Here is a 10538-nt window from a genome sequence, read left to right as displayed (position 1 = left end):
GGTTTTTTACATTGAGCATTAAATCATCTCATGGACTTCTAGGCCTTCAGATGAGTCTTTAGCTGCTTTGACATCAGAGAGGAGAAGAATGCACATCTCTGATCTGTTGGCTCTACCTAGTGGTGGTTTGTTGTAACAGCAGCTGTTTCACCTCAGGTTTTTTGAGGTGCTGCAGGAATGGGAGCATTTTTTTTTTTTTTTTTTTTTTTTAACAATGCATTTTTTTTTTTTTTTTTTTTAACGATGCATTTTTTTCTTCTTTTGTTATATAATTTTATTGAATTGAATTTTATTATTATTTTTATTTAACAATGCATTTTTTTTTTAACAATGCATTTTTTTTCTTCTTCTGTTATATTTATATATATATATTTTTCTCTATTTTTTTAATTCATAATTTTTTTTATTTTTTATTGAATTTAATTGAATTTTATTATAATTTTTATTTAACAATGCATTTTTTTCATTATTATTTTTTTAACGATGCATTTTTTTCTTCTTTTGTTATATTTATATATATATACTTTTTTTTATATTTTTTAATTGATAATTTTTTTTAATTTAATTTTATTTTATTATTTTATTTTTTTAACGATGCATTTTTTTTTCTTCTTTTGTTATATTTATATATATATACTTTTTCTCTATTTTTTTAATTTATAATTTTAGTTATTGATTATATCCTACGCTGTATTTACATGCTGACCTCCACACGGTACGGTAGGTGGCGGTAGATGGCGGTAGATGGCGCTAGGTGGCGCTAGTGTTTCCTCTTCATAAAGCCCACTTCCGTTTGCCCAGACTACAGAAGAAGAAACACCGGAAGCAGTCTCCTTTACATCACGCTGTCGGACCGGAAGCTGCTCTGCCGACATGAACCAGCTCAACAAGCCTCCCGAGTTCGACTCCTATGAGATCGAGGAGCCGAGCGACGAGGAGCGGGCGGAGGACAGGTAGGAGTCCGACCCGGGGAGCCCTAAACCCGGGGAGCCTTGAACCCGGGGAGCCTGGAACCCGGGGAGCCTTAGACCCGGGGAGCTAACGGCGGCTAGCTAGCGGAATGCTAACATGTAAACAAACAGGAAACGTGTCTCTGCTGGAAACACTGAGGAGGCTCTGTAATGTTCTTTATAGACAATACAACGTGTTTATATGTTTATAAACAATACAATAATGTATTCATATGTTTATAAACAATATAATGTATTTATATGTTTATAAACAATATAATAATGTATTCATATGTTTATAAACATTACAATAATACATTTGTGTTTATAAACATTATAATAATCTATTCATATGTTTATAAACAATATAATGAAATAATTTATGTTTATAAACACTTAAACAATACATTTATATGTTTATAAACACTATAATAATACATTTATATGTTTATAAACACTACAATAATACATTTATATGTTTATAAACACTATAATGAAACAAGTATATGTTTATAAACACTATAATAATACAATTATATGTTTATAAACACTATAATAATATATGTTTACTATAATGAAACATTTATATGTTTATAAACACTACAATGATAAATGTATATGTTTATAAACACAATAATACATTTATATGTTTATAAACACTGCAATGATACATTTATATGTTTATAAACACCATAATGATACATTTATATGTATAAATAAACATATGAGGAAAGTATACAAACAACTACATGATGGAGGTACACAAGTATTCAGATCCTTTACTCAAGTCAAAATACACTGAAAATAACCTGTAAAAGTACTGCATTGCAACATGATACTTTAGTAAAAAAAATAAAAATGAAATACATCGTTACAAAATTAAAAATAAAATAATGAAATACATCGTTACAAAAATTAAAAATAAAAATAAAATACATCGTTACATAAAATAAAATGAAAATACACTCGGGGAAAATTTACTTGAAGTATTTAAAGTAAATGTACTTAATGCAGAAACTAAACTCAAACTTTTCAAAACAGATATAAGAATAATTTAAAGGAAAAGCAGCAAATCTTCACATCTGTCACTCTACCCTCACTAGAAGTAGAAATACACTAAATACAGTACCTGAATGTGTCCCTAAGTACTGTAAGTGAGTAAATATAATTACATTCCCTCACTGCTTTAACACTATGATATTTACATAATAGAACTTGGATTGTAGAGTCAGACTGACTGAAAGGTAGAAATCTTTTTTGTGTGTTGAGTAAGTCTGATATTTGTTTTGTAGTCTTTTGCATTTTTGTGTGTTTTTATTTTCTCTACATGAGAGAGGAGCTGGAAGTTTGTTTCATACAAAAAGTGAAACACAACAACATGTGAACCTTCTCTCTCGCTGTGTTTCAGTTCGGAGGACGAGCTGGACGTTCTGCTGAACGGGACTCCGGAGCAGAAGAAGAAGCTGATCAGAGAGTACCTGACGGGGGAGAGCGAGTCCTCCAGCGGCGATGAGTTTGAGAAGGAGATGGAGGCGGAGCTTAGCACCACCATCAAGACCATTGAGGGAACCTGGGCGCCTCCAGCAGCAGGTAACACCCAGTTATTCAAATGATAAGGAAATAAATGATTATGTTTTTTTGCCTTAACCCAATACTCATTTTCACTGAACAGAGCCTGAACGCATCATAATCAACTTAAATGTGAATGTGATATTTTCTCCGTTCGTTGTAGTTGCCGTGTCAACATGTGAGGCAGGACCGTGTTGTGAAAGCGTTTGTGTGTTTGTTCTCCAGCAGAAGCTTCAGCAGCAGCAGGAGGAGGAGGAGGAGGAGGAGCTCCTGCTCTTCCTAACCGTCCGGTGTACGATGAGGTTTACTTTGACTCTGACTCAGAGGGAGAGGAGGCGCCAAGTAAGCACAAATATTCCCCACACATTAGTTTTCCTGCCGTCACTTAACACGTAAACATTTCACCCCCATTAAAGAGGAAGACGTCGCCTCTTTGAAGTCGGTCAGTTTTGTTAAATCTCCATTTCCTCTTCAGGCGGCTCCACCGGACGGAGGCGGCGACAGCGAGCCGTCCTGACCAACGACGAGCTGCTGTACGACCCCGACGAGGACGACAGGGACCAGGCCTGGGTGGACGCCAAGAGGAGACAGTAAGACGCTCAAACGAGTCTAGTTCTATTAAACGTTTTATTATCCAGACGGGAGATCTTTTTCATCATTCGGCCGTGTGTCTTCTTCTTCAGGTATCACAGCAGAAAGCGGCCGGCTGGAGGGTCTCGGTCGCAGCCTCGTCAGAATCCGGGTTTACTGAGCAGCGACGCCGTCCTCAACTGTCCCGCCTGCATGACGACGCTCTGCCTCGACTGTCAGAGGTGAGACATGACAACAGGACGAAGGCTTTGTTTGTAGCACAAGGAGACGTCTCTAAATGACACAGAACAGATTAGAAAGCTTCATTAATCACTAGGAGGGGAAACTCATTTGCAAAAAAATGATAATAGACATAGCTTTCACAGCACACAACATACAGAAAATACAGAAAATATTAAATACAATAAATAACACCATGAAAAACATTTCAGACACGATGGGCAGCAGAAAGAAGCTACATCTGAAAGAGTTAACACAAGCAGGAGTTAATAATTATCATCATCAATTAGTCTGACTTCGTCAATTAAATGATGAATTGTTTTGTTGATAACATGTCGGTCATTTTTAAAAGCAAAATGACACAAAAATTGTCGATTTTTACAATTTCACTTCATCTGTAAATGATTTGGGAGTTTAGAGATGAAATCTTCTCAACAGTCTGGTGCTCAAACAACCATCCAATCAATCAATTAGTTGATGGGCAACAGTTTTATTACGTCATTTATCAGTCAAACATTCTCTTGTTTCAGGATGTTGTTTTGTGTTATATTATCGTAAACTGTCTTTGTGTTTGAGACAAAACAAGACGATTAAAGACTTCAGCTTTGAACTTTGCAATTGTCAAGTAAAAAACCGAATCAACAGATAATAAAAATCATTATTGGCATCCCTGAAGCAAAACCTCCAGCTGCAGTCGTCTGCTAACGGACCACAAAGCTTCTCAGTGAATGAAGTACTGACCGATGTTTGTTTCTTGCTTCCCGTCAGACATGATAAGTACCGGACGCAGTACCGAGCCATGTTCGTCATGAACTGCGCGGTGAAGAAGGACGAGGTGCTGCGCTACAAAACCCAGCAGGAGGTGAAGCAGAGGAAGAGGAAGAGGAGGAGGGGACAGAAAACAGAAACGCCGATGGACGAGACTCCGGAGACGCCGACGACGCCGGCGCCGGAGGGGATGGACGCCGACGAGATCTACCACCCGGTCCAGTGCAGCGAGTGTTCTACGGAGGTGGCCGTGTTCGACAAAGACGAGGTCTACCACTTCTTCAACATCCTGGCCAGCCACTGCTGAGACGGACACGAGGACCGTTAGTTTTTTTATTACATGAGTTTGTCTCTGGTTCTTCACCACTGAGGAAGAAGAGGAGGAAGAATCGGGAAGACTGACTTATTCAGTCGATAACATTGTTGGTCATTTCACTCGCTTCATGAGGAGAAAAACATCTGGACAGCAGAGAGGAATCTCAGCCGAACGTCTCACAAAAACTGGAATTTGACACTAAAATGATGTTATTGCTGCTCTGATGGTCAGCTCAGGTCTGAATACACAAGAGGCAGAGTTTTGAGGCTGATACTGATATTAATATTCGAGAATTAAACAACCTGCAAACATTTTGATGAGGCTTCTTGGTGACACTTTACCTTAACTGCCCTATTTAGTGTTTTTAATCAGTATATAAATATTGAATTAAGGGTTTAAAACACTATAAACATAGTTGTTAGATGATATAAATGTTTATTAATGTATTTGCCAACAACTATAACTCCTCTTCCATCAGTGGAGGCTGCTGTGAAAACAACAAAACAGTAAAACACGGTGGTTATAAGAGAAAACATGTCTTTATTGGAGAAGTTATAATTGCTGATAAATACTGTACATTTAAAGGATAGTAGTGATGTTTAGAAGTGTGTTTGTTAAGGTTCTTCTCCATAGTCAGTGTTTTTCTAATTTGTATTTTTGACACCGAAAAGAATCAATATCAGCTTAAGTGAACGCTATTATGAGAGCATTTTCTGACGGGAACTGAACTTAAAGTAGAACTTTTTAAAACTCTTTTTGTCAACGGAGTATTGTGGCTTTGAACTAACACAGATACATTTTTACTTTCAGCTCAGTTCCCCGTCAGATAAAGCTGTCTGGTGGGAAGATAGAGCAGTGTAAATATACTAAACATAGTGAACACTTTAACTGATATTGTTTTGTAGGTGAGCCTTTCTTTCTGTCTAAAATATTTCATGCGACCACACTTCTAACATCCAAACTGTCCGTTGAATAAACACTTAAAAGTGTCCTTATAGCTGTAACTACATTATAGTGTGCTCTTACCACTTATTAAATCTTTGTATACTGTTTTTGAATGTGAACTAGAGAGGGTTAAAGTAAAGTATCATGAACTTTATAACATTTATTTTTTTGTTGTTGATGAAGACCAGGTTATGTACTGAAGTGGATATTTTACGGTTGTAAATAAACTTCCCAGTGCTTTCTTTTTGAACAAACTATTTGTATTTGTCACCTCCGACCTGTACAATGCTGCTCTTATACAATGTAAATACAGCTGCGAGAAGGTAACGCCAGCTATTTGGTAAAGCTCTAAATACACATTGTAGGTACGGTGAAGCTGAGCTGCCTCCACGTGTCCACCAGACATTACAGGATTAATTAACTGCTTTGTTTTCTTGGTTTTCACACAGTTTGTAATGTTCTATAACAATAGTTTTTATTTGGTTTACCGAAGCTTTCCGGGCTTTTTCCCCTACAAGACCAAATAAATAGTTTCATTTTTCAAAACAGGCTTTGTATTTTCCTAAAACACCTGCTCACTGTAGTTTTTTGGGGACTATTTTCAATGGCAGATAAATCCATATTTGGTGCTCTGGTGAGTATTAGTGGCAGCAGGACTGTGTATGTGCGGTTAAGTACAAATAAACTACAATGCGTGTGTTCATGGTAGTAAAAAAACTATTGTTACCCAGTGTAAATAATAAGAAGATGTATATTAGGGAGGCTGTAGTGGAGAGCAAGGTAGTTCTCCAATCAGAGGGTCGGTGGTTTGATACCTTGATGCTAGCCTGTCAGTCGATGTGTCCTTGGGCAAGTAATATACTACTGACATCACTTAACCCCAAGTTGCTCCTGAAGTCATTTAATTGTGGACTGGATGATGAATGTTAGAGTCTGATGGTGGCACCTTGATGGTAGCCTGTCATCAGTGTGTAAGAAAGGAATGATGATGTGAATATACTACTGACTGTAAGTCGCTTTGGAGAAAAGCGTCTGCTAAATGACTGTAATGTAATGTAAATAGTCATTTAATTGTTGGGTTTCTTATTTTGAAACGCAACTAATATGAAAATTGGGGGGAAAAAAAGGAAATAGCAAAATATAAAAGTATGAAATGTGATTATTAGCAGAGTAAACATGAGCAAGAAGGAAAAAAAATCAAAATAATTCAGTTCTGAAAGTATGAAATGTGATTATTAGCAGAATTTGTAGCAGTTTACATAAGTAACCCCATCTGCGTCTTATTTTGAAATCCGGACGTTGGAACTCCTTGTCCTACGTCACAGCCGTGCGCCTCTCGTGATTGGCTAAAACCTCCGAGCGCCTGATTATGACGCGTCCTACGTCACCGGCAGCAGCTCCGACCACGTGTCCGGAGGAGAAGCGACGCAGCGCAGCCGCTCGGCCGTCGGGGACGTTGTTACCATGCTGCTGGGCCGCTGCTGGGACCGGCTCACCTGGTTCTACTACCAGTACCTGCTGGTGACGGCGCTCTACATGCTGGAGCCCTGGGAGCGGACCGTGTTCAGTATCCTTCTCCGGCGAGCTAACCATGCTAACTTCCGCTAGCATGGCCGCAGAGCTCAGCTACCCGGAAGTACAACACTTCTTTAAGGGATAGAAGGCTTTAAGTGGTGCTGTGGAGATAACTTAGTGTGTTTTATAAATTAATGTGGGTTTGTTGTTAATTCGGCTGATGTTTAATGAGCCAGAGGGGTTTTATTATTCATATATTTTAATTAAATCAAGTGTTTGTCTGTCAATAACTGTGTTAGAATTCAAGTTGTATTCTTAAAGAAACTCATTTATATATGTTGTTTTTTATTTATAAATAACGCCGAATTAAGAACTCACCTCTTATGTTTTTGGGAACAATTTTGTTTTTTTATTCCATAATGAAGGTGGAGTTAAATGTGAGTGACAGGTGGGAGAATGAGGATTCTGAGGGGAGTTCTGTGTGTGTGTGTGTGTGTGTGTGTGTGTGTGTGTGTGTCTCTGAACTGTGTGTGTGTGTGTTTGTGTTTGAAGAGGTAAAAGCTGTTTTGTGTTTAAGTGCTTCATGTTTCAGAGCCGACCTGAAGCCTCCTCCTGTCTGTCACTGCGCTGCCCGGCTCTCCTCCACCTGCTCCCGAGGGAAAACACCTTAAAGTGGCAGAATGGTCAACTGTGTGTGTGTGTGTGTGTGTGTGTGTGTGTGTGTGTGATGTCATAGAGGAGGACGGGCGGCGTGGAGGCTCTGAAGCTGGAGGCAGGGAGCCTCGTATTAGACGTCAGGTGACTCACACATGCTGGTCGACACGAGTTACAGCGTGTTGTAGTTTTAGTTACATTACAGTCATTTAGCAGACGCTTTCATCCAAAGCGACTTACAGGAAGTGTATTCAACATAGGTATTCAAGAGAACTACTAGTCACCAGAAGTCATCAGTGCATCTCCTTTCTTAAACAAGCATCTTAAAGCATAAACCAGAGCAAAAGTATAGTGCAGAGGCAAATTACTACGAATATAATAAGTGTTACAAACTACTACGAATAGGATAAGTGCAGTAAACAAATACGAATAGTTCTTTATTAAAGTGAATCCTATAAAGTCTGGTTGATCCCTCATCTCCTCCTCCTCCTCCTCCCTGAGGGTCAGCTGTGTCTGCTTGTCATCAGTCTGAGTAGCTGCTCAACATCATGTTAGTTCTCTCAGCTGCTCACGGATCATGAGGGTGATTTTGTTATTATGTCACGTTACAGTAATCAGTAAAGGCTTGTATAGAAACACCAAACACTTCATCAAATGTGACAATAAGGGTTTATTCAGCAGGTAGTGAAGCTACAACACTTTGGGCTCTCCGTACGTGTGAAGGAAATTATTCATGTTTTGTCAATTTTGATCAGTTGATTAGCAGGAATATTGGACCCGTTCGCTTTCTCATAGACTATGTGAGATGGACTTGAAACTCAAAAGATGAACAACTTTGTTAGAAATGATCTAAGTAACAAGAAACCAGTGGACATAAAAACTGAACAAGAGAAGTCAACTACAACTCCCAAGGTGCATTTCTGTAAACTAAACTAAGCAGTTTATTTCACTTAATTTCACCTTTGTATATTATTGGTCAGTCGAACTGTTATTCTTCTCCATAACTGGCTCAATATTTGGTCTTTAAAGTTTCAGAAAATAGTATTAAAAAATAATTTCACAGAGTAAAAGGTGACCAACATAATTCTAGCAGGTGTAGTTAAAAGCTTGTGTTAAAAAGGTGTGTTTCTCATGTCTCAGTGTAAACTGGATTCCCTGAGTGCATATAAAGAGAATCCTTTATGAATGTACTGGTCACTCTTCATTATCCACAGAACAGTGTTCACTGGAACTGACCCTTTAAAAGAACAACACAACCAAAACACAGGGCCTGTCTTTTAGTGTTTGACAGAAACTACAGATCAGCCTTAACAGTTTGTAGACAGTCTGAAACAGACTGTGGATGGTTAGTAATAGTTTGTAACTCTGTTGACAGTGTGTAACAGACTGTCAGCAGTGTGTAACAGATCTACCAGAGGTCACGTCTGCTCCGTCAGTTCCTCCTTAACGCCTCCTCCTCAGACTCCCTGCTGATCTCCGTGGCCGGCATGGCCGTCTACACCGGCTACGTCTTCATGCCGCAGCACATCATGGCTATCCTGCACTACTTCGAGGTCGTCCAATGACACCGACGAGCCATCCGCCCGTTTTCCGTCCGCGGGTCCGGTCTGTCTCCGTCCATCTACCCGCCCTCTCCTGGGCTTTGAGGTGGAGGTCGTCACCAACCATGTCGAGGCAGAGCTTCTCTCCTCCTTTTTTCTCCAAATCTGATTCCATATCAAAGGTCGACGCTCTGAACATCGTGCATGAGGTCACGTTGGACGGTCGTATTCCCCCGGGACTGTTTCTGTCTTCACCGGAATACTTGGGACTTTTTTATGAACAGCGTTTGGAGGCGAGGCCTTAGAGGAGGGTGTGCTTGGTGTCTTATCTTTCTTTTTTTTTTTAATCAAGCGCACCTTACTGTTTTTGAGAATGTGTAAATATACGGATGACTGGTTGTGTGGCGTGATTGGTATTTTGTGTTTTTCCTTTTACTCCATTTTATGAGCCAAATCTGATTTGTTAGGGCAGGTTGTCACAGTCGGCAGAAGCTGCTTTTAAAGGAACTTCAGCCATTTTCAAGCTTCATCGTCATTTTTCCTGCACGAGAGATCGAAAGAAGTTCTAGTTTCAATCTGGAAGGAGTTGAGAAATAAGGTGGCGTAGTAACCAATCAAACCTGAGCTCTGTCTCCTATTTATTCTAAGTACCGGTAAATCCTGAAATAACGCTCCAAATATGCAGCACTTGCTCCAACATGTATCGGCTGTCTTCTTTGTCTTTAATACAGTTCCTGCTCGTGTTGAAGTTAAACAAATAGGAATAATCAGCAGGTAACAAAGGATTGTGTTTATCCTGCACAGAGGATGCATTACAGGCCTCCACATTAGAGCTAACAGAGGCGACCTTTGACCTGTGAATGATGTATTTTATCAGAGTGTCTAACGAGCGTCTGAAGTGTGGACATGGTCTCTTTGTTCCCTGTAAACCTGTGGCTGCCTGAACACATGAATCTCTTTATTAGAGCTGATGGAGAGAGTGACTTCTCATTCCAGAGAGTAGAAAAAAACCTCCTCATGGAAAGGTTTTGGTGTCAGAGAGGTTTAGAAAGACGCCATTGTCCTTTTAAATTCCCTTTTTATTTAAAGCCACACAGCAGGCGGCGTTGATAGTTCCATCTTTGTACATAAATAATAATGTAATCTTATTTTATGATGTCATCTCTTCAGTAAATTGATTGTGATTTATTTTTTTCTCTCACTTTTGTGTATATAATCTTGAATACATCTTTGTCAAGTTTTTGTAGTGAGATATGTCGGCGTTTAGGATATGAACATGTGTTTTTTTTTTTTGTGAACTACTGATGCTCAACACTGTTCTGTGACTGGAATCATTAAAGGGATATTTCACTAAGCAGAAGCCGTTTGTTTTACTTCTACTGTCTGTTTGAATCAGCTGAGGTGACGTTTTCCGTCCCGTTTATACGTCTGGTGTTGGGACGGCCTCGGGGTTCGTCTGTCCTTCATATT

The 10538-nt window shown here is 39.1% G+C and overlaps 2 protein-coding genes across 3 annotated transcripts; both read left to right on the top strand.

Moving 5' to 3' along the window:
- Nucleotides 1-821: 821 nt before the first annotated feature.
- Nucleotides 822-6031, top strand: eapp (e2f-associated phosphoprotein). Of its 2 annotated transcripts, none has more exons than XM_054614157.1 (6): nt 822-953; nt 2359-2540; nt 2748-2861; nt 2995-3109; nt 3203-3331; nt 4098-6031. In XM_054614157.1, exons 1-6 carry the CDS (start codon nt 874-876, stop codon nt 4402-4404), a joined length of 927 nt encoding a protein of 308 aa, XP_054470132.1. In that variant the 5' UTR covers nt 822-873; the 3' UTR covers nt 4405-6031. The 2 variants fall into 2 exon arrangements, with proteins under 2 accessions (XP_054470132.1, XP_054470131.1); XM_054614156.1 differs by having other exon boundaries at nt 2745-2861.
- Nucleotides 6032-6729: 698 nt separating this feature from the next.
- On the top strand, nt 6730-9822 carry sptssa (serine palmitoyltransferase, small subunit A). Its single transcript, XM_054614440.1, has 2 exons — nt 6730-6925; nt 8989-9822. The coding sequence occupies exons 1-2, from the start codon at nt 6823-6825 to the stop codon at nt 9090-9092; spliced, it is 207 nt and encodes a 68-aa protein (XP_054470415.1). The 5' UTR covers nt 6730-6822; the 3' UTR covers nt 9093-9822.
- The last annotated feature ends 716 nt before the right edge of the window (nt 9823-10538 follow it).

The sequence above is a fragment of the Anoplopoma fimbria genome, chromosome 15 (genome assembly GCF_027596085.1).
Source record: "Anoplopoma fimbria isolate UVic2021 breed Golden Eagle Sablefish chromosome 15, Afim_UVic_2022, whole genome shotgun sequence".
NCBI lineage: Eukaryota > Metazoa > Chordata > Actinopteri > Perciformes > Anoplopomatidae > Anoplopoma > Anoplopoma fimbria.
The sequence above is the reverse complement of the archived record's forward strand: the minus strand, read 5'-3'. Positions and strand labels throughout refer to the sequence as shown.

Bases quoted from the DNA above. Each gene is read 5' to 3' on its own strand.
- sptssa (XM_054614440.1), top strand. From the start codon at position 6,823: ATGCTGCTGGGCCGCTGCTGGGACCGGCTCACCTGGTTCTACTACCAG. The intron at 6,926-8,988 runs GTATCCTTCTCC...CCTCCTCCTCAG, and splicing joins CTGGGAGCGGACCGTGTTCA to ACTCCCTGCTGATCTCCGTG.
- eapp (XM_054614156.1), top strand. From the start codon at position 874: ATGAACCAGCTCAACAAGCCTCCCGAGTTCGACTCCTATGAGATCGAG. The intron at 954-2,358 runs GTAGGAGTCCGA...GCTGTGTTTCAG, and splicing joins GAGGAGCGGGCGGAGGACAG to TTCGGAGGACGAGCTGGACG. The intron at 2,862-2,994 runs GTAAGCACAAAT...TTTCCTCTTCAG, and splicing joins AGAGGGAGAGGAGGCGCCAA to GCGGCTCCACCGGACGGAGG.